This window comes from Equus quagga, chromosome 4 (genome assembly GCF_021613505.1).
Source record: "Equus quagga isolate Etosha38 chromosome 4, UCLA_HA_Equagga_1.0, whole genome shotgun sequence".
NCBI classification, from domain to species: Eukaryota; Metazoa; Chordata; class Mammalia; order Perissodactyla; family Equidae; genus Equus; species Equus quagga.
In genome coordinates, this window is record NC_060270.1 from 116,099,907 (window position 1) to 116,124,040 (window position 24,134).

General features: G+C 35.5%; 1 protein-coding gene across 1 annotated transcript in view; it reads left to right on the top strand.

Moving 5' to 3' along the window:
- AGPS (alkylglycerone phosphate synthase) overlaps positions 1-24,134 on the top strand; it is a 140,990-nt gene that overhangs the window by 33,299 nt on the left and 83,557 nt on the right. The window contains exons 3-8 of the mRNA XM_046658916.1: positions 6,136-6,226; positions 8,463-8,583; positions 8,679-8,753; positions 18,903-18,974; positions 20,521-20,600; positions 22,313-22,393. Coding sequence (XP_046514872.1) covers positions 6,136-6,226; positions 8,463-8,583; positions 8,679-8,753; positions 18,903-18,974; positions 20,521-20,600; positions 22,313-22,393 — 520 coding nt within the window. The remainder of the gene's footprint in view (positions 1-6,135; positions 6,227-8,462; positions 8,584-8,678; positions 8,754-18,902; positions 18,975-20,520; positions 20,601-22,312; positions 22,394-24,134) is intronic.

The following is a 24,134-nucleotide window of genomic DNA, read 5'->3' on the forward strand; positions in this document are numbered from 1 at the left end:
ACATGGACTCTGCATCTGTTGGTTCAAGTATCTTGAAGATGGTCACCTTTTTATTTTATAGGTAATGTTATTTGTCAACTCAGGGATCCACAAAGTTCTAAATTTGATTCTGTCATGAATATCACGAGTCTATTATATTTTACAGAGACCTAAAGTAATTTGCAGTTAAAATATAAGAGCCCAGCATTAAAACCTAATAGTTCCAAATTGGTCTTTTTGTAGGACATTACTAACGCATAGTAGCATGTGTATTATAACCAACTTCTCAGAGTCTATACTTTTACCTCAGGTAAAATGAAGAAATTTTATATGCTGAATGACTGTCTTTAGTTGTTTTAGCTATGAGGGCCATAATTTCTTTCATTTCAATTTCTTTAGATTTATGAAAAGGATAATTTTATGTAATACCTTAAATGTACCATTTCAGTTTGATTTTAGCACTTGTGATGTTTTAAATATGAAAAAGGAACTTGTTTGATTAAAACATTTGTTCTTTTTTTGCCTTTCTACTGTTAGTTTTCTTTTGCTGACCTTTATGTAAAGATTGGTTGGAGAATTTTAGATAGTATTTTTGTTGTCTAATATGAAGTTAACATAAGGAGTAACATCCACTCAGCCCATTCTGGGTGACTGTTAAAATTACGTGACAAAATGAGTGCTTTTTGTCACTTCCAATAAAAAAATTCCTTTGGGTAGGGCCCAACATCCGCTCGTTTAATAATGAATTCTGCATATTACAAATTTAAATTTAATTTTGGTGCAGACTTTACCCACTGGCTTTTTTTTTTGGTGAGGAAGATTGGCTCTGAGCTAACATCTGTTGCCAGTCTTCCTCTATTTTGTATGTGGGATGCTGCTACAACATGGCTTAATGAGTGATGTGTAGGTCTGCCCCCGGGATCTGAACTGGAAAACCCTGGCCCGCTGAAACGGAACATGCAAATTTAACCACTAGCCACCAGGCTGGCCCCCACACTGGCTTTTTTTTGGCCATCTCTGTGAAATCAAAGTAATCTTTGGAGGCTAGTCGCTAAAAACTTTTGCAGTTATTCACGCTTTGATGAAATGAGTGGGAAATAATCTTGAACAAAAGCATTACACTTTGTACATTTTAAATAGCTTGCACAACATAGATGTTAAGAACAATTTATAGTCTATTCTGATTTGTTTTCAGTATTAGTTTAATTGTTCTTTGATCTAGAATAAATAGCGACTGCTGGAGTATCTCTTCTTTTCTCCTTTTAAACACGTATACTTAGAAAACAAAAGAAGTGAAAATAACTATAGGAGGACTTAAACTACTGTCTCGGAAAAAAATTAAATTTGACCTTGCTTCATAACAAATACAGAGATCAAGTCCAGATAGATTAGAGACCTAAATATATAAGTTAAAACTGTAAAACTGCTAGAAGAACGTAGAGAATTTCTTTCTGAATTTGAGGTAGGCAAAAAAGCAGAGAACAAAAACCGTTAACTATAAAGGAAAAATCAATTAGGCAATATTAACATATAGAACTTTCTTTCATCAAGAGACTTTAACAGAGTGAAAAGACGAATTACAGAGTAAGAGAAAATATTTAGTATATACATCCTTGATTCCAGAATATATGAAGAAGTTTTATACATCAATAAGAAAACAGTAATAATCCAGTAGATATATAAATAGAAGCTCAATCACATAGGAAATCAGTGAAGGAGATTAACAGTAGAATGTCTCACAGTAAAAAGAACTACAGGGGCTGGCCCCATGGCCAAGGGGTTAGTTCGCCCACTTCGCTTTGGTGGCCCAGGGTTTCGCCAGTTCAGATCCTGGGCGTGGACTTAGCACTGCTTGTCAGGCCATGCTGAGGTGGTGTCCCACATAGCAGAACTAGAAGGACCTACAACTGGAATGTACAACTATGTACTGGGCGGCTTTGGGGAGAAGAAGAAGAAGAAGAAAAAGATTGGCAACTAGATGTTAGCTCAGGGACAATCTTTAAAAAAAAAAAAAACTACAACAACAAGTGTGGGGAGGATGTGGAACAATCGCTAGCAGTAAACATGTTTGAAAACTATCTAATAGCGTCTACTAAAGCTGAACAAATGCCTAGCCTATGGCCTAGGAATTATACCTGGTTATATACCCATCAGAAACATGTGATATGTTCTTCAGGAAACAAGTTAAGGAATGTCCCTGCATGCACCTAAAACTGTAAACAACTCCATTGTCTGCCAACAATATAGTGGATAAAGAAATTTTGTGTACTTGGACAATGGAACTAAGCTGTGGAATGAATGAACTGCAACTGCATGTAACAACGCAGATGAATCTCACAAACATAATATTGAGCAAAAGAAGGCAGACACAAAAGAGTAAATTTTGTATGATTTCATTTATTTAAGGTTCAGAAACAGTCACAATTATCCTGTGATGTTAACAGTCAGGACAGTGGTTCCTTTGGTGTGGGGAAAGGAGGTAGTGCTTGGAAAGGGGCCTAGGGAGTGTTATTTTTGGCGTGCTGGTAATGTTCTATTTCTGGATCTGGATGCTGATTACTTGAGAGGTTTAGTTGTAAAATTTCATTCAGCTATACACTTCTTTATATATACATTAATTTTTTGTAATAAAATATTTATAAAATCAAACAAAAATAAAATAGCTATAATGTAACATAGTGGTTTTATTTGGCTGTCCCATCATCTTTTTTTAGGGGGGGGAATAGAGAAGTTGCAAGAACATTATAGTGAAAAAAATCACTAAATATAGCTACTGTGATTTTTTTTTTTTTGAGGAAGTTTAGCCCTGAGCTAACATCTGCTGCCAATCCTCCTCTTTTTGCTGAGGGAGACTGGCCCTGAGCTAAGATCCGTGCCCGTCTTCCTCTACTTTATACGTGGGACGCCTGCCACAGCATGGCTTGCCAAGTGGTGCCATGTCGCCACCTTGGATCCGAACTAGTGAACCCTGGGCTGCCGAAGTGGAACGTCTGAACTTAACCACTGTGCCACCGGGCCAGCCCCACTACTGTGATTTTATAAATATCATTCATAAAGAATTTTAGAAGAATAATCTCATTTGGAATGGTGGTAGGGGAAGAATCAGACTAAGCGACATCATATAGTGGTTAAGAGCACAGACTGAAGCTTTATTTATTACCTGGTTCATATCCTGGTTTTGTAAATTACTAGTTCTGTGACCTTGAGTAAGTTACTTAACTTCTTAAGTTATTTAACTTCTCTGTGCTTAGCTTCTTCATCTATAAAATGAGGAGAATGGTACCAACTTCATAACATTATTTTAAGTTAATATGCATAAAACACTTGGAAGAATGTCTAGCACATTATAATGCAAGGTATTTATTTAAATAAAAAATTTTAAAGTACTGTTTTAAAATATGCATTTTAAAATTTGTTTTGGTCTTTTCAGAGTGCTAGTATATTACTGCTAGTATAACACATTGGATTATTATTGTTTGCATATCAGCCTTCTTAACTACACTAATCTAGGGTAGGGTACTTACTTTATCTCCTTATTTCTGGCACTCATTGCTATTTAATATTTTGCCACCTCTGAGAAGTATTTTCAAAACTGAAAAGTTGAGTCTCCAAGCACTTGAGTTTTCTGCATCAATTTTCTCATATATATAAAATTTAGGATTTCTTGTTATATGAAATAATGTTTCATATAAACTATTTAATAGGGATTTGGATAGAAGATGTAGGAAACAAAATCTGAGTAGCAAATCTAGTTTTTTTCACACTATATCTGCTCTATTTTGCTCTTTTTAGTTTTAAATTTATTGTACCACTTCATGTAAAATCTAAGAACCTTGTAAATCTGCGGTTTTATTTACTAGTCCTTGTTCTTTTTAGAGTTGTTACATCGTAGACTCCATGATGCAATGTTATACTTTTTTAAAACAGTCATATATATTTTAAAGAAATTAAGAAAAAATAATCGTTTATGTTTATCCACATATTCTTTCTGGTATTATTTATTCTTTTTTTTTAAATTTTTTTTTTAAAGATTTTATTTTTCCTTTTTCTCCCACAGCCCCCTGGTACATAGTTATGTATTTTTAGTTGTGGGTCCTTCTAGTTGTGGCATGTGGGATGCCGTCTCAGCATGGCTTGACAAGCAGCGTCATGTCCTCGCCCAGGATTTGAACCAGTGAAACCCTGGGCTGCTGAAGCACAGCGCGCGAACTTAACCACTTGGCCATGGGGCCGGCCCTGGTATTATTTATTCTATCTTGACGATTTCAGTTTATGTTTAGCATTGTATTTCCCTTCAGCCAATAGAAATTCCTTTAGCATTTCTTGTGGTGTAGATCTACAGGCACCAAGTTCTCTTAGTTTTCATCTGACAATGTCTTTATTTCATTTTCATTTTTGAAGGATATTTTCACCAGATAGAGAATTCTGAGTTGACTTTCTTTTCCTTTCAAGCACTTTAAAAATATTGTTCAGGGGCCAGCCCCATGGCGGAGTGGTTAAGTTCATGCACTCCACTTCTGTGGCCCATGGTTTCGCTGGTTTGGATCCTGGGAGCGGACCTAGCACCACTCATCAGGCCATGCTGAGGCAGCGTCCCCCACAACACAACCAGATGGACCTACAACTAGAATATAGAGCCATGTACTTGGGGGGAGCTTTGGGGAGGAGAAGAAGAAGAAGGAGACAAAAAAAAGACGACTGGCAACAGATGTTAGCTCAGGTGCCAATCTTGAAAAAAAGACAAAAACAAGTTGTTCAGTTGTTTCCTGGACTTCATTGTTTCTGGTGAGAAGTCAGTCATAATTTTTATTGTTGTTACATTGTATGTAATGTGTCATTTTTCTCTAGATGCTTTTAAGATTTCCTCTCCCCATTTCTTTTTCTCTTTCTTTTTAATTGCAGTTTGACTGTGATGTGCCTTCTTTGTGTTTATTTTCTTAGAGTTCTCTAAACTTCTTGAATTTGTAAATTTATGCTTTTCATCAAATTTGGAAATTTTCAGCCATTGTTTCTTCAAATACTTTTTTTATTCCCTTTCCCTTTTTTCTCTCCTTTTTGGGACTCCATTTATATGTATGTTAGTCTTGCTGTTATTCCATAAGTCCCTGAAACTGTATTTATTTTTTCAATCTCTTTTCTCTGTTCTTCAGATTCTATGTTTTATTGCTCTGTCTATAAATTCACTGACACCTCCAATCTGCTCTTAACTTCCTCCAATCAATTTTTATTTTGGAGTTTTAATTGTAGAATTTTTGTTTTGTTCTTTTTATAATTTCTATTTCTCTGCTGAGATTACTTTTCTGTTATTTCCTGGGAACATATTTTTCCCTTTTGTTCTCTCACATAGTTTTAGCTGCTTTAAAATCCTTGCATGCTATTTCTAGTATCTTGGATCATCTTGGGGTCAGTCCCTATTAATTGCCCTTCCCCTTGATTATGGATCACACTTTCTTGTTTGTTCATGTCTAGTAATTCTGGAGTGTATCTTGGACATTGTTAATGATATGTTGTAGAGACTCTAGACTCTCTTATATTCTTCTGAAGAGATTTTTTCCCCCTTAACATCAGTTACCTTGACTGACCTAACTCCCGCTTCTCTCCCTCTGTGCTGGTGAGCAGCTGAGTTATCTGCTCAGTTGTTTTGAGCTTAGCTGGGCTGCTTAGAGTCTGCTTCATACACGTGTAATTCAAGATCAGCCAGACATTTGGACTGTTTATACAGACCTTCTCTGACTCTCTCCTTTTCTTGATTTCCATGTACTCGTTCCACGTGTGCTGTTCGCTGCAAACACTGTCCTCTGGTTCTTCAAGCCAGGAAGACAGATTTTCTGCTTTTTTGTTTCTTTTGTGGTACCAACTGGGGCTTTACTTCAGGCCAAAACCTGTTTAAAAAAACAAAACTGAAAACTCATGTAGTGCTGTTTCCTTTTCCAAGTGTGGCACACTGCCTTACCCTTGTTTTTGCCTGCTTTTGGTCTGCCTATACTGCCTTCAGATACTTGGGTTTTGTTTGTTTGTGTTTTGTCCAGAGTTTATAGTTATATGTGGGAGGATTGGTTTGATAGGAACTACTTGACCATTACTAGAAGCATAATCTAAGATTTAAGTTTAAATGAAGATATCTTACTCTAATGTTTTACCTTCTTTGTGCTTTAGATACCCTCTTAGTGGCATGAGTTTACCAACTTTTAAAGAATGGATCCAAAATACCCTTGGAGTACGTGTGGAGCATAAATCTACCTCTAAAGTAAGCAAATAAGAATGATTACTAATATTCTTAACTCTGTGTGTGTGTGTTTAATCCCAAATTAATTAGACCTGTCTTTGTAATTTGGTATAGTTGCTGGGATGCATTTTGTCATGTTTTTTTTGTTAAGAAGTTTCTAGTTATATTGGCCTTGCATGGGTGTTGTTTCACTTTTCTGAAAGTGGAGTTAGAAAACTTTAAACTGTGTGCATATCAAACTAATGAAATAGTTTGCATCTTTAAATATTATTATGATTTTTATTATTTGTTATCATTATTTGCTATAGCATGGTATTCTGCATGTCCCTCTAACTGTATATAAGTTACCTAAGTGCAAGGATTATAGCTAACACTATATTCTCCACTTTATCCAACAAGTTAAGTTCTGTAGATATTCATTGAATACTTATTTGGTTTATTTATAAATCCACTGTTATATTTTTTTCTGGTAATTAAATTAGGCTAAACAATTAACTCCTGCCCCTCCTAAGCCAAATTCTTTTTAACTTTCTTAAAAGATCTCTCTTTTCACTTCCTTAATTCTCTCTCCAACTATTTGTAAGTACTTGTTTTTGACATTGATGCAATCTACTTACCATATTCAGAAATTTCACCAGTTTTACATGTACTTCTTTTTTCTATTTTTGAGGCCTTTTCAATTTTCATTAACTTAATAGTAATCTCTATGTTTCATTGGGGTTCTTTTGATCATTTCTTTTCAATGTGGGCTAAATTCCATGAGGTTAGGAGTTTTTTTCTGTTTAACTTACTGCTGTATCCCCAGGGCCTAGCATGATATCTAGCTTATAGCATGTACTCAATAAATATTTATTATATAATGGAATATTAAGTACAGAACCTTAATAAGATACCAAGAGACTATGTAAATATCATATTTTTCTTTACATATTCTTATATTTCCTTTTTTCTAAATACTATCTCATGGCCTTTTTTTTTTTCCCATAGCAGATTTGATTTGGCCAGCCGTTTATAGACCTCTTCCTATGTGCTAAGCATGATATTAAGTGCATTTCACAAAGGTTACTAAATTTAACTTTCCTGTCTTATGGTGGGTGTAAAAATTTAGTGGTGTTATCTTATTTAATGGATGAAGAAGCCAAGGCTCACAGAAGTTGAGTGACATGTCCAGTGTCATATAGCTTTAAAGTTGAAGATTTATTTTTCAGATTACCTGTTAGTTGAAATTAAGTATCAAGTTTATAATTATATTGTGAGGTCTAAAGCAGTCCTATAAAATGTGTTTATTACTTCTTGTGAGACTTTTTGCTGATCACTTTATTTATTTGTTTGTTGATTTGGTAGTGAGGAAGATTGGCCCTGAGCTAACATCTGTTGCCAATATTCCTCTTTTTTTTCTTTCCCAAAGCCCCCCAATACATAGTTGTATATCCTAGTCGTAGATCATTCTAGCTCCTCTGTGTGGGATGCTGCCACAGCTTGGCTTTGTGAGCGGTGTGTAGGTCCATGCCCAGGATCTGAACTAGTGAACCCCAGGCTGCTGAAGCAGAGCGTTTGAGCTTAACCACTCAGCCACGGGCCAGCCTGTGAGCATTTTAAAATGGTAATTGAAGTATAGGAAATGATGAATTTTATCTACAGGTGAAAATGTCGATAATGTAAAAGTCAACCAGCTTTCCCTCAGTCTCCTTAATCTAAAATTGAAGATCTGAGACTTTGCTGTCTTCCTTGTTCTTTTTTTTTTAATTAATTAATTAATTATTTTTCTGCTTTATCTCCCCAAATCCCCCTGGTACATAGTTGTATATCTTAGTTGCAGGTCCTTCTAGTTGTGACATGTGGGATGCCGCCTCAACATGGCCTGACAAGCAGTGCCATGTCTGCGCCCAGGATTTGAACTAGCGAAACCCTGGGCCACCGCAGCAGAGCTCATGAACGTGACCACTCGGCTGCTGGGCCAGCCCCTCTTCCTTCATCTTGATTGCAATCTTTAGAAATAATGAAAAGGTGGACCATAGACGCAAAAGAGGAAATATAAGCCCTCTGTAATTTTTGTTACAGAATGTGATTAAACAGACCATCTGTAATTTGTTGCTGTCACAATGTTGGTTTTCATATGTATTATTTGGTGTTTTCTTATGCTTCTGTCTTAGTTTAGATGTAAAACATATTTACATTTTATAGTCACTCTCCATAACAGAGGTATTCAAAATTTATTTTCTAGAAATAAGTCAAAGAAACCAATTTTATTTTCCAGGCATCCTTAAATCCTAGTGATACACCTCCTTCTATTGTAAATGAAGATTTTCTTCATGACCTTAAAGAAACGAATATTTCATATTCACAAGAAGCAGATGATCGAGTATTTAGAGCTCATGGTAAGCAACTTTATATAAGCATAGTTTATTTTTAATTTTTAAATTTCCTATAATTTAAGATGTTTTTGCATATTCTTTTTTAAACCACAAAACAGGCCATTGTCTTCATGAGATATTTTTGCTCAGGGAAGGAATGTTTCAGCGTATTCCTGATATAGTTTTATGGCCAAGTAAGTTCCTTTTTTCTTTGTATCATTAATTTAGAATTGTTAAATCTTAAGTAAATTTAGTATTGGAAATATGTATGTTTTAACATATGAGTTGTAAAATATATAGGTGGCTATATTTTTAGAGTTTACTAAAAGTCATCTAATTCTGGCTTGATCTGATCATCCTGAACTGTTGGTTTTAATGATTGATTAAGTCTTCATTTTCAATGTAAATATCTTATTGGGAGGTCAGTAGAAAAGTGTATTTTGGTTAATTTGAAAGGTTAATGAAATTAGTATTAATCACTGATATATTCAGATGTATAGAATCTTTTAATTAACATAGTTGATTACTGAAAACTAATGATAGTACTTTATTGATATCAGCTGTGGGCTAAAACACATAATGTTCAGATTGCAAAACAAGTTGTTTGATATACATATTTTATTTGCTATAAATAACTCAATTTTTAGAAATTAATTTTATTCAGAGATTTGGCTTGAGATAGAGGATGGATGGGCTTTCTGTTGTTATTTTGATCTTGCTGATGGTTAGGCAGTATATTTATATATGTGGTTTTTATACCCATCTCTTATAGCAGAAAATTAAAGCAGAACAGATATATCGTTCCTCACTGTCCGTAATTACCTTTTTAAAAAGTTCCATTGATCTTCTGATCCTTTTTTCTCTTTAGACTCTATAAAAGGGTATATAGAGTATTTTATTTTTCAAAAAATTGGCTCATTCATTGACTCTCAGTTCTTAGATGTGATCCTTCTGCTTTCCAGGAAGTATCTGAGGGAAAAATCATGCTTTATTATGGGGTAGGAGGGAGGTGACGTACATAGGAGGAAAATCCAAGAGCATATGTTGCTGACATGAAATTACTGTCCTGATACTTGTGATGCGTATTCTTCTGTGTATTGGAATAGTTATGAAATAAGTCTTTTGCCTCTGTTAGTTCAGTGTAGAAATTTAGCCGTTTCTGAAAAAAAGAAAAAGATATCCTCAAATAGAAGAAATACTTTTGTTTTTCCTGCCTGTTTTTTAGTAGCTTTAGGCTACTTCTCTACCAAGATTTGAGGAAGGTTCATTCCATTTTTTGCTGGAAAAAATGAGAGTGAAATTTACCAATTTTCATTTCCCATAGGAAACTTAATAGACTATTCTTTAATATGTCTTGAATAGAACTTTTAAATGTGCCTTCTAGGTATTTTCTTGGTGTATCTGAATATTAAAATACTAAGAGATTACCATAGTAGGAATGTATGTCTTACTTTGAGAAATCCAAATTTAAAAATAAATCTAGATTTAGGAAACATGGAATTAGTTATTTGTTGCAGAAAAGTTTCTTTGCTCTATAAAATCCTTCCCATTTAGTTAGTTCCCTGACAACTTTGCCTTTCCATTTTTTTTCCCCATCCCAATTTCCATTTCAGGCCCTTATCAGTGCACAACTGGAATTTTCCAGTAGCCTTAAAGGTTCTCATGCCTCAAGTTTCTTGTCCCTCCAAGCCTCCTGTACACTCTTGAGAGGTTAATTTTTCCAAAATATCCCCTTTGCTATCTTGTTCCATGCCTCAAGAATCTATATGAATAGTGTATTGGTTCCCAAATCAACTTTATAATTTTATTCTGTTGAATCTTCTATGCAAGGGCTTCTTGGAAATAATTTGTTTCCCAACATGTTATCAGTTCACTGAGGCCTTTTTTTTTAACTTTAATGCAAATTTTCTGTTGGTGATAAAGTTCACGTTTTTCTTTGCATGATGGTAAGTTTTGAGGCAATCTGGCAATTTGAGACAATGTGATATTTCCATAGAGTGGAGGTGGATGTCTCATCTTGCAGTTTGAATCGCTCTCTATATACTACATATATAATACACATATATACACATACCTAGGAAATTTGTCATTGTGGCTATCTTTAAGTCTGGCCATAATCTGAATCTCAATTCTACCTGTTGCTTTAATAGGGTGTCTAGGGCTTGTCTAAGAGTAAGAACTTGTAATATATGTAACTGCCTGATTTGGAGTCATCCTTAAAGCAGGATTTGTCACCATTGTGACCTTTACACAGTGTGGATATCTCTATTTTTCACTTAGTTTGAACAAGTAATTAGTCACTCATACAATATGTATTCTCCATGGTAAGGTATGCTTGTAAAAATAAAGTCTCCTTTAGCGATAACATATTTTAAAAACTACTTCACTTATTAAATTTAGTATTTATGCATTATTTTCAGCAGTCTAAATACTAAAACTTTAGGCCTATGAACATAGGTGCTAGATACTGTTCTAGCTGTTGAGGATAAGCAGAAAACAAAACAAAAATCTCTATTCTCAGTGTTGTAAAATTTAGTTAGGGAAGGAGACAGAACAATAAATAAATAATATATAATATATTGAGTGATGATAAATGCTATAAAGAAAATTAAGTCGTAGTAAGAAAGAGCAAAATAGGGTGGGTTGTGGGATGAGGGATTGTTATGTTAGATAACATGGTCAAGGAAAGCTTCTGATTAGGTGATAATTCTAGAAATAATTTTGCCTTGTTAAAGGTTTTTTTTTTAATTCACTTAATGATAGGTTACAATCTTATGAAATTTCAGTTGTACATTAATGTTTGTCAGTCGTGTTGTAGGTGCACCACTTTCACCCTTTGTGCCCACCCCCCACCCTACCTTTCCCCTGGTAGCCACTAATCTGTTCTCTTTGTCCATATTTTTAAATTCCTCATATGAGTGGAGTCATACACAGATTATCCTTCTCTAACTGGCTTATTTCACTTAACATAATTCCCTCAAGGTCTATCCATGTTATTGCAAATGGAATGATTTTGTTCTGTTTTACAGCTGAGTGGTATTCCATTATATATATATATATATACACCACATCTTCTTTATCCAATCATCTGTTGATGGGCACTTAGGTTGCTTCCATGTCTTGGCTATTGTAAATAATGTTTCAGTAAACATTGGGGTGCATAGGACTTTTGGAATTGCTGACTTCAAGCTCTTTGGATAGATACCCAGTAGTGGAATAGCTGGGTCGTATGGTAGTTCTATTTTTAGCTTTTTGAGGAATCTCCATACTGTTTTCCATAGTGGCTGCACCAGTTTGCATTCCCACCAGCAGTGTATGAGGGTTCCTTTTTCTCCACAACCTCTCCAACATCTGTTACTATTAGTTTTAGATATTTTTGTCATTCTAATGGGTGTAAGGTGATATCTTAGTGTAGTTTTGATTTGCATTTCCCTGATGATCAGCGATGATGAGCATCTTTTCATGTGCCTATTGGCCATCCGTATGTCTTCGTTGGAGAAATGTCTGTTCATGTCTCCAGCCCATTTTTTGATCGGGTTGTTTGATTTTTTGTTGTTGAGTCGTGTGAGTTCTTTATATATTATCGATATTAAGCCTTTGTCAGATATATGACTTGCAAATATTTTGTCCCACTTAGTGGGTCGTTTTTTGTTTCAATCCTGTTTTCATTTGCCTTGAAGAAGCGCTTTAGTCTGATGAAGTCCCGTTTGTTTATTCTTTCTATTGTTTCCCTTCTCTGAGAAGACATGGTGTCCGAAAAGATCCTTTTAATACTGATGTCAAAGAGTGTACTGCCTACGTTTTCTTCTAGAAGCCTTATGGTTTCAGGTCTCACCTTTAGGTCTTTGATCCATTTTGAGTTTATTTTGGTGAATGGTGTGAAAGAATGGTCAATTTTCATTCTTTTACATATGGCTTTTCAGTTTTCCCAGCACCACTTGTTGAAAAGACTTTCTTTTCTCCATTGTATGCCCTCAGCTCCTTTGTCGAAGATAAGCTGTCCATAGATGCGTGGTTTTATTTCTGGGCTTTCAATTCTGTTCCATTGATCTGTGCACCTGTTTTTGTACCAGTACCATGCTGTTTTGATTACTGTAGCTTTGTAGTATGTTTCGAAGTCAGGGATTGTGATGCCTCCCGTTTTGTTCTTTTTTCTCAGGATTGCTTTAGCAGTTCGGGGTCTTTTGTTGTCCCATATGAATTTTAGGATTCTTTGTTCTAATTCTGTAAAGAATGTCATTGGGATTCTGATTGGGATAGCGTTGAATCTGTAGATTGCTTTAGGTAGAATGGACATTTTAACTATGTTTATTCTTCCAATCCATGTACATGAAATGTCTTTCCATCTCCTTATGTCATCATCTAATTCTCTCAGAAAGGCCTTGTAATTTTCATTATATAGGTCCTTCACTTCCTTAGTTAAATTTACCCCGAGGTGTTTTATTCTTTTTGTTGCGATTGTGAATGGTATTGTGTTATTGAGTTCTTTTTCTGTTAGCTCATTGTTAGAATATAGAAATGCTACTGATTTATGCAAATTGACTTTGTACCCTGCAACTTTACTGTAGTTGTTGATTACTTCTAAGAGTTTTCCAATGGATTCTTTGGGGTTTTCTATATATAAGATCATGTTGTGTGCAAACAGCGAGAGTTTCACTTCTTCCTTCCCTATTTGGATTCCTTTTATTCCTTTTTCTTACCTGATTGCTCTGGCCAGGACCTCCAGTACTATGTTAAATAAGAGTGGTGCTAGAAGGCATCCTTGTCTCATTCCTGTTTTCAGGGGGATGGCACTCAGTTTTTGCCCATTGAGTATGATGTTGGCTGTGGGTTTGTCATATATGGCCTTTATTATGTTGAGGTAATTCCCTTCTTTGCCCATTTTGTTCAGAGTTCTTATCATAAATGGCTGTTGGATCTTGTCAAATGCTTTCTCTGCATCTATTGAGATGATCATGTGGTTTTTATTCCTCAGTTTGTTGATGTGGTGTATCACGTTGATTGATTTGCGGATGTTGAACCATCCCTGTGTCCCTGGTATGAATCCCACCTGATCATGATGTATGATCCTTTTGATGAATTGCTGAATTCTGGTGGCCAAAATTTTGTTTAGAATTTTTGCATCTATGTTCATCAGTGATATTGGCCTGTAGTTCTCTTTTTTCGTGGTGTCCTTGTCAGGCTTTGGTATCAGCATGATGTTGGCCTCATAGAATGTGTTAGGAAGTGTTCCATGCTCCCTAATTTTTTGGAATAGCTTGAAAAGGATAGGTATTAAATCCCCTCTGAAAGTTTGGTGGAATTCCCCAGGAAAGCCATCTGGTCCTGGAGTTTTATTCTTTGGGATGTTTTTGATTGCTGTTTCAATCTCTTTCCTTGTGATTGGTCTGTTCAAATTGTCTGCTTCTTCTTGAGTGAGCTTTGGGAGATTGTAGGAGTCCAAGAATTTATCCATTTCCTCTAGGCTATCCATTTTGTTGGCATATAGTTTTTCATAGTAGTCTCTTATAATCCGTTGTATTTCTGCAGAGTCTGTTGTTATTTCTCCTCTTTCATTTCTGATTTTGTTTATTTGAGCTTTCTCCCTTTTTTTCTTTGTAAGTCTGGCTAGGGGTTTGTCAATTTTATTTATCTTCTCAAAGAACCAGCTCTTTGTTTCAGTGATCCTTTCTACTGCCTTTTTCGTTTCAATAGCATTTATTTCTGCTCTGATTTTTATTATTTCTCTCCTTCTGCTGACTTTGGGCTTTATTTGTTCTTCTTTCTCTAATTCAGTTAGGTGTAGTTTAAGATCGCTTATTTGGGATTTTTCTTGTTTGTTAAGATGTGCCTGTATTGCGATGAACTTTCCTATTAATACAGCTTTTGCTGAATCCCATATGAGTTGGTATGGCATGTTACCATTTTCATTTATTTCCAGGTATTTTTTGATTTCTTCTTTAATTTCTTCAATGATCCATTGCTTGTTCAGTAGTGTATTGTTTAGTCTCCACATCCTTGTGCCTTTCTCAGCTTTTTTCTTGTAATTAATTTGTAGCCTTATAGGATTATGATTGGAGAAGATGCTTGTTATTATTTCAATTTTTTTAAATTTGTGGAGGCTTGCCTTGTTTCCCAACATATGGTCTATCCTTGAGAATGTTCTATGTGCACTTGAGAAGAATGTGTATTCTGCTGTTTTAGGATAAAGTGATCTATATATGTCTATTAAGTCCAATTGTTTTAGTTTTTCGTTTAGCTCCACTATTTCCTTGTTGATTTTCTGTCTGGATGATTTGTCCATTGATGTGAGTGGGGTATTTAGGTCCCCTACTATTATTCTGTTGTTTGTAACATCTTCCTTTAGGTCTGTTAATAGTTGGTTTATGAACGTTGGTGCTCCTATGTTGGGTGCATAGATATTTATAAGTGTTATTTCTTCTTGATGAAGTGTCCCTTTGATCTTATATATTGTCCCTCTGTGTCTCTCTTTACCTGCCTTATTTTTAAATCTGTTTTGTCTGATATAATAATTGCAACGCCTGCTTTCTTTTGCTTGCTGTTAGCTTGAAGTATTGTCCTCCACCCCTTCACTCTGCGCCTTTGTTTGTCCTTGGGGCTGAGGTGTGTTTCCTGGAGGCAACAAATTGTTGGATCTTGTTCTTTAATCCATTTTGCCACTCTGTGTCTTTTTATTGGAGAGTTCAATCCATTTACATTGAGGGTGATTATTGATGCATGTGGACTTAATGCTGTCAATCTGTTGTTCGTTATCTGGTTTTCCTGCGTTACCTTTGTTTCTTGTCCTGTGTGTTTTAGCCTACGCATTGACTACTGCAATTTCTTATGCTGGGTTTCTTAGATTTTTCCTTATTTATGTTTTGTGGCTCTGTTCTGCTTTTTAGTATAGTGGCTACCCTGAAGTTTGTATTTAGAATCTCATGTATAATATAGTCTATTCTCTGGTGGTCTCTTACTTACTTGGCCTAGACTGATTTAGTCCCTTTGCTCTTCCCCTCCTAAATTATTATTTTGATTTCTTATTCCAACTCGTGTTATGAGTTTGTAGTTAGAGTGATAAGATCGTCTTTTCTTTGGTAGTTTCCTTACCTTTATCCTAATGCTATAGTTGAATATTTGCTATCCTATTCTGGTTCTATCTCTCTGTCTCCCTACTCTGTGGTTTGTGACCCCTTTCTCCCTTTTTTCTTTTATCAGGTATGAGAGCCTTCTTGAGGATTTCTTGTAGTGGAGGACTTTTGGTTACAAATTCCCTTAACTTTTGTTTGTCTGGAAAAGATTTAATTTCTCCCTCATATCTGAAGGATATTTTTGCTGGATAGAGTATTCTTGGCTGAAGATTTGTATCTTTTAGAGTTTTGAATATGTCACTCCATTCTCTCCTAGCTTGTAAGGTTTCTGCAGAGAAATCCGCTGAAAGTCTGATAGGAGTTCTTTTGTAGGTTATTTTCTTCTGTCTTGCTGCCCTGAGTATTCTTTCTTTGTCTTTCACTTTTGCCATTTTTACTACTATATGCCTCGCAGTAGGTCTTTTTACATTGACAAATCTAGGAGATCTGAAAGTTTCCTCTGCACACATTTCTCCCTCAATCCCTAGATTTGGGAAGTTCTCTTTTATAATTTCATTAAGCACACTTTCTGCTCCATTTTCCTTTTCCATGTTCTCAGGAATTCCTATGATCCTTAAATTCTTTCTCCTCATTGAATCCGCTATCTCTCTGATATTTTCCTCATTCTTTTTAATTCTTAGTTCTCTTTCTTCCTCTGTCTGGAGCCATCCAGCCTGTCTATCTTTGATTATGCTAATTTTCTCCTCTATGGTGTCTACACAGGCATTCAGGGAATCCGTATTCTGTTTTATCTGGTCCATTGTATTTTTTCTCTCGAGTAATTCTGTTTGATTCTTCTTTATATTTTCAATCTCTTTTGTGAAGTAACTCCAGAACTCATTGGCTTGTTTCTCTTTCTCTCTACCTCATTGAGTTTTTTGATGATAGCTACTCTGAACTCATTTTCACTTAGTTTACCTATTTCCAAGTCCTCAGGACTTAATTCTGTGTTTTTATTGTTTTCCTTCTGGTCTGGAGCTTTTATAAATTGCTGGATGGTAGAGGAGTGGTTTTTGCGCATGATGGTTGTATTTGGTTGCGGTTACAGCCTGTCGCCACTAGATGGGGGTTGAGAGCCACACGTTCTGAGCCCTCCACCTTCAGGCAAGATGGCGGCACCCAGCGTGGGTTGCGGGGGAGGGCACTTTCTCTTGCCTACAAATCTGGATTTGGATTAGCTCTCGTTCTCTGGTCTCCTGGGGCCCTGGCGTGATGGGGTCCCTGCACACGGAAGCGTTCCCTCATCACCGGGTTTCCACTGCACCGGCGGCGGGAGTCCTGGACAATCCGCTGGTCACACAGCCCCTCACCGCTCCTTCCCTCACTCGCAGCATCAATCCCAGTCTCTAGGGGAGGGAGCGAAGTTCTCTCTTACCCTGTTCTATCTCCTCTGAGGGCAGCTACAGCCTCTCCATTCTCTGTCTTCTTATTCTGTAGGTCTTTGACAGTCTTGGCATTAGGGGTCATTGGTTGAAATTCAGTTTTTCCGTTTCTTTGGTTGTATTTTGGAGGGGCGAGAGTCCTGGGTCAGGTCACCCCGCCATTTCGCTCTTCCTCCTCTCCTTGTTAAAGGTTTTTAGCAAACATCTTCACATATTTTATTAATTGCTAATGAGCTAGTATTCCATTTAGTAAAAATTTTTACCACAAACAGTAAAGCTTTATAAGCTTAATCTGAAAGCTTGAAAGTAGATTTTCATTAAAAATTGGAATGATACAAATGACATATATTCCTAGTTTTAAGCAAACCTGGGGAATGATAATTATAACTTTTATAGAACAGTATTTTTACTTTCATAAATGGATGTTCTCATATATTTTCCTTTGCATCTTTATTTCCCTTTCAGGGTCTTGTTTTTATACTCGATTTTTGCATGGTTTCCTTGCCTCATCTCTTTCTCCTTCATGCCATTCCCTGTTTTGTCAGAAGGTTGATTTTTCTAAAATACTCTGTTTGCCATATTGTTCCGCTCCTTAATGCCCTATTGCTAGTCAAATTGAGTCTTAGCATCTCTTGCTATGTGTTTAAAGTCTTCTGCAGTCAGATTTTTTTTGCTGATGAAGATTTGTCCTGAGCTAACATCCATTGCCAATCTTCCTCTCTTTTGCTAAGGAAGATTTGTCCTCAGCTATCTGTGGCCAATCTTCCTCTATTTTGTATGTGAGCCAGCACAGCATGGCCACTTAGGAGTGGTGTAGGTCCACGCTCAGGAAACGAACCTGGGCCACTGAAGTGGAGCTTGCTAAACTTAACCATTAGGCCACAGGGGCTGGCCCTGCAGTCAGATTTTTGTTACTTATATATAACTTTTACACTGAGAGAGAGTACCCTTCAGTTGTGTACAATAGAAGGGAATTCATATGCAGTATATTTTGTATAATATTTTAAAATTTGTTTAAAAAACAGAGTAAAGGATCATGAAGGGGTGCAAAAATTAATAGTGGAAAGTATGATGAGATACATGATGTTTACATAGTCTACGTATCTCCTGACAAGATACTGTTAATTATAGTATTCCTGTCATGGAGAAACCAGCAGATACTATATAAGCAAATGATGAAAGTTAACATTACCAGAAGGAGACTTGTCTGCATCATGAGCCTCCAGATATCACACACTAAGAAAGGCACAGTGTCACTTCTGTGGAATTCCTGCTGAAATGTATAACCTGAGTTTAATTATTTGGAAACATACAAACTCAAATTGAGGGACATTCTGTGAAGTAATGACCAATGCTCTTCAAAAGTGTCAAGGTCATGAAAGTCAAAGATAGACTGAGGAACTGTCTTAGATTAAAGAAGACTAAGGAGACATGACAACTAAATGGAGTGTGTGATCCTGGTCCAGAAAACAGAATGTTAGTGGAACAATTGGCAAAGTTTGAGTAAGGTCTGTAGATTAGTTAAAAGTATTGTAACAATAGTATGGTATTAGTGTCAGTTGATTTGACAATTAAATTATAATTATGTAAGATGTTAATATTTCCAGTGGCTGGGTGAAGGAGATTCTTTGTACCATTTTTGCAACTTTTTTGTAAGTATGAAATTATTTCAAAATGACAAGTTAAACAGGTAAGTAATAAAGTTTGTTTTAATATAGCTATTTAACGTGTTAGTGAGTGAGTAAATGAAGACAGTTTAGACACTAAAGAACTTTATAGACCCTTATTTTGCAGCGTGACACAGATTTTATGTGTGTCTTTCTGATTAATTGATTTTCTCTTTTTTCAACAGCGTGTCATGATGATGTAGTTAAGATTGTGAATCTAGCATGCAAATATAACCTTTGTATCATACCAATTGGTGGTAGGTATTGTGCCTTTTGAATTTTACTATAATGTAAATTTGTTCTTTTTATTTAAAATGTTTGTATTGTAAATATCTGTGCCATCCCACTAAAAAAAACATTCTTGAAATTATGATATGGTTATTCTGAAAATTGGTTTATGCTGATTATTTCTGTTCTGAGTAGATCTACCTAAACTATTTGAGACGTGATGTACCTACCCTTAGTACATGGCTTCTTTCCCTATGGATCCTAGTTAAAGCTGTGACTTAATGCCTAACTAAGAAAATGTACCTGATTTAGTAATGACTTTCTAGGCTGTATCGTTTTGGAGAGAATATTATTTTTCAAAGCCTAAAATATACCCAACATAAACCTTTGAGAAGGAATGCTACACAGTGTAGAAGATAAATCAGGACAATGATGATTAAATCATAATATCTTTTAATACCGAAAGTTGATATTGTTTGCATTTTAAGACAAATTTGATCTCTTGATCTTTGATCAACCACATTGTTTCAACAACTTATGCAAGCCAAAGGAAATTGCCTTCGCTGATTGAATTGGCATTGATGGAATGGAAATAGGACCCCAACAAATCAGAAGTTCCACTCCTTCTTCAGCTGATACTTTGTTGAATTTATGCAAAAAAGGCACTACAGTATGGCTTTTAATGAAATATTTTTCTGATTTCAAATGGCTGTGACAGCAAATAGTGGTTAACTGATCACAGGCGTGTTCATAACTGGCAATTTATGGTCTTACCTTGTAAAATTGAGGTGAACCTTGTAGATCAACATTCTGTATAATTCTTACCTTGTATCAAGATGAGTTCCACATGTTTTCTGTCCAAAACACATGGAAATACCAATTAAGAATTTATTCTGATAAATGGTGATACAGATCTGGTTAAGAACTAAGAACACCATATTGTTCTGTATTGGTATCAGGAGAGCATTTTTCCTTTGATAACAAATGTTAATGGAAAACAGAAGTACTACATTGTTTAAGTACTTCTGTGTATTATTTATTCTATATTAAAATCACTTTTTTACTGAAGAACATATAAATTAATTTTTTAATAGCATATAATCTGGGCAATTTTAGCACATTTATATTCTTTTGTGTGGGAATATAAGAGATTATTTTAAGTGATAAATGAATGTCATAATTTTTGTAGAAAGGAGGTAATGATGTCTCTAGTTGTATAGGATGGGTTTTTTGTCTTTTAAGCTCTCTCTCCACAGTAATCATTAGCTTAGAACTTTTCTAATTCATGTTTTTGGAGTTCCACAAATTGCTAGGGGCTTCACTTGAGTGTGCCCAGGGGATGAAGCCATATCCCATTGCTTTCAGCTCCATAATATTTCTTCATTTTGGCAAGCAGCATAAAATAAAGGTGAGTTTGCTTTTAGTGTGTTAGCATTTGCAAAGTACATTTTGCAAAGTAGAAATCGGTATTACTTTTCTAGCAGGCCTGTCTGTATGCTTTATATTAGGGATTTGCCCTAGAAATGTAGCTAAAAATAAAATATTTAAACATAACGTTTTTTCCTATTTTGGCAGGAGGAACAAGTGTTTCGTATGCCCTGATGTGTCCTGCAGATGAGACAAGAACAATTATTTCTTTGGATACTTCACAAATGGTACATGATAATTTAAGATGTATTTGGAGATAACGTTTGATTTAAAAAATTATTTTTAGGGACTGGCCCAGTGACATAGTGGTTAAGTTTGTGCCCTCCACTTTGGTGGCCTGGGGTTCGCTGGTTCAGATCCCAGGCGTGGACCTACACATCGTTCATCAAGCTAGGCTGTGACAGCATCCCACATACAAAATAGAGGAAGGTTGGCACAGATGTTAGCTCAGGGCCACTCTTCCTCAGCAAAAAGAGGAGGATTGGCAGTAGATGTTACCTCAGGGCTTCCTTACACACACACACAAATATCTTTATGGCTCAGTTATCATTAAAAAGGTATATTCTCCACTTTGTTTTAAATTTGTTTCATCATTGTATTTTGCTCTTGTCTTCAGACCTCCAAAAGCTAAGTTCACTTGTACTCTTAGGCACGTATCTTGATGGATTCTACCAAATTGGCATGTGAAAATTGATAATTTGAGAAGCATAGCTTAGAATACTGATACAAAAGAAGACCTGATTTGTATTATTAGAAAAGAAAATGAATAATATCAGTTGAAGTTAATTTGAATCACCAACACTTACTTGTCCTCCCTATTTTTACTAATGGTGTTGTAGTTTTGCTTGTGGAAGAATAGAGGCGTTAACTAATTTTAGTGATAGGATTACTTTTTGAAGTTTTGGCTCATTGTGGTCCAAGAGTTGGATATTGTGCCATGTTAAAGTTTTAATTTGGGTATGAACTTAATCTTTGTGTAGTCAACATTTTTCCTGGTTACATATTCTTCCATTTTAAAGACATTTTAAAAGTTTATTATTTATTTATTTAGTTAATTTGAAGTTTTCAAACATGAAAGCAGAAAGAAACGTATATTCATTCTCTAGATTAAATAATTATTAACATTTTGTCATATTGGCTTATCTTTCTTTTTTTCTCTACTATTTATGAAGCAAATCATGATATTATGCTACTTTACACCTAAATATTTCTGTGTATCTTTTAAAAAGGACATTTTCTCACTCTATTATTATCACTCCTGGCAAGATTAAAAGTATTTCTTTGTATCACTTAATATTTAGTTTACATTCAACTTTTCCAGTTATCTCAAAATGGTCTTTATTTTACAGTTCATTTGTTTAAATGGGGATTCAGACATTGCCTAAAGATGCGTTTCGCAGAATGTATCCCCATAGATGTATAACTGTGCTATATTCAAGTGTCTTTGCAGTGTCTTTTTCTACTCTCATGGTGGCCATCTTCTGATATTCTTAAATAAGATGTGATTGCTAACTATTAATAGAGTAGATACTATTTGCAGAATGCCGGGAACTGTATATGCTAAGCTTTTTATGTACAGTATCTCATTTAATCCTTACATCAACCCTGTGAATAGGTATTACTATCCTCACTTTACAAATGAGGAAACACTAAGCTTAGACAGTTAAATAATTTGACTAAGGTAAGAAGTAGAGTTTAATTCCAATTAATATCTGAATAAAGGCAGTCTATGTTTTAAACCAACTCCTGCGTGATATACTGCCTATATTACTATGTCTGTCATGTTGTACAGTCAAGGATAAGTGGAGCTTTCTAGTGTAGGTAACCCTACTTGCTTGATTACTGTCTTGTCACTTGCTGTTTTGAGTTAGGAAGTTATATTTCCTCAGAAAATGTCAGTAATTCATGGAGATGAGACTTCTTTCTTCCTTTGCAACAGAATCGAATCCTCTGGGTTGATGAGAATAATCTGACAGTTCACGTAGAAGCTGGCATAACAGGACAAGAGTTGGAGAGACAGGTATGTTATTTCTTTAATTAGGAGTTCCAAAACTGCGATGTTTCAAGACCCCTCTATGAAGGAAGTACCTTTCATAGTACATTCACTGAATGAGTTTGTTCAATTTCTATTGTGGGTCAGGCACTGAATTAGATACTGGAGGACACAGTAGTGAATAAGACAGCATCCCCTACCCTTGGAAAGATTATGTTATATTACCACAGAAAGTTAGGTATATAGACAGTTATGATTCAGGGTGAGAATTGCTAGGTGAAGGCTAGCTGCAGGGTGTTAGGCTCATCAAATGGGGTTGGGAGGAAGGAGTTGAACAAAGAAGGTATCAGAGGGCGTGGCATTTAAAACGAGATCTCAGGAAGAGTGAGAATTAGCAAAAGAGGTAGGGGGTGGGGAGAAGAGTCCAGTCAGAGGAAGCAGCATGAGGCTTTAAGGGCAGCTGTTGCTTTTGGGGGCCTGCAGATAGCTGAGTATGGCTGAGGTCTAGTGTGTATATATGAGAGGACACACATTCTTGGTGTTTGTATATTGGGTGGGTATATATGTATAGCAGTGGTAAAGGATGAAGCCAGGAAATACGAAGAGGTCAGATCGTAAAGGGCTTTATAAAGCCCCTTTTAGAAGTTTGCACTTTACCTTTGTACTTAGTTCTGGCTAGCTAGTGTGTGGAGGGGGATGGGGCACGTAAGGATGTGTTAAGAGGCTGCTGCAATAATTCAGGCAAGAGCTAGTGATCTGAAATAAAGTAGTAAGAATGGAGCAAAATGGGACAAATTGGACATAGAATTCTCAGAAGTTGATCATAAGTTGGACCATCTGGGTAGATGTTGATATTGAACTTTTCAATGCGTAATTTCATTGAAACCTGCTCATCTCATGAGTTAGTCCTTGGAGTCCTTATATCACTTTTTTTTGGAATCTAATGAAGTCTTAGGAAACTTCAGCTTCCTTTCATGGATTCTAAGCAGGTAATTATTAAAATGTGTTGATTCCTTCAACCTCCTCAAACATGGTCAAGATGACTGTAACTCAGCTTTTGTGAAGAAAATTTAGAAATTTCAATTTGTTAGTGATGTACTGACCACTTTGTTCAACTTGGTTTACAGAGACTCCTCTCCCCTGCCTTTTAACAGAACAAAGAGAAGGATGAGACACACTCATTGATCTTCTCTTATTGTCTTTTTCCTTATTTCTTAGTAAAGAGTTAAATGAAGTTGGTATGCCAGTGACCAATTCTGGATGGAAGTCTTTGAAAAAATTGTTGAACTATTATCTTTATTTTTGATTTTATGCACTAAGAGAGAACCGGAATAAAATTGAACATATTTGTTGAGGCAGTGTTAAAGATCCAGTAAGTCAAGGTTTTACATAAGTCAAGATAATTAGGTTTGTTAATTATTATAGTTTATAATGACTTCATTGGGCAGAATAATAGTATTTAATGAAAAAACCTGTAAAAAGTTTTGTATTAGTCTTCCATTATGCCTGAATGAGGTATTATCAACACAGCAATTTTTTTTATAGCAAAGAATGGCCTTTCATGTCTCTAGTTTTATATCCTTTATTATAGCATTTGATGTAGTATTTTAACCTTTCCAAGTTTTTTTTTTTTTGAAAGGTTAGAATTAAAATTCAAGGAACATATTTCCTTGAAATTTAAATGACATTTTCCTAGACTAGGAACTTCTGATATTTTACCTACCAGTTCATTTCCCTAAATGCCAATATAAAACTTTCTTTTTTGTGT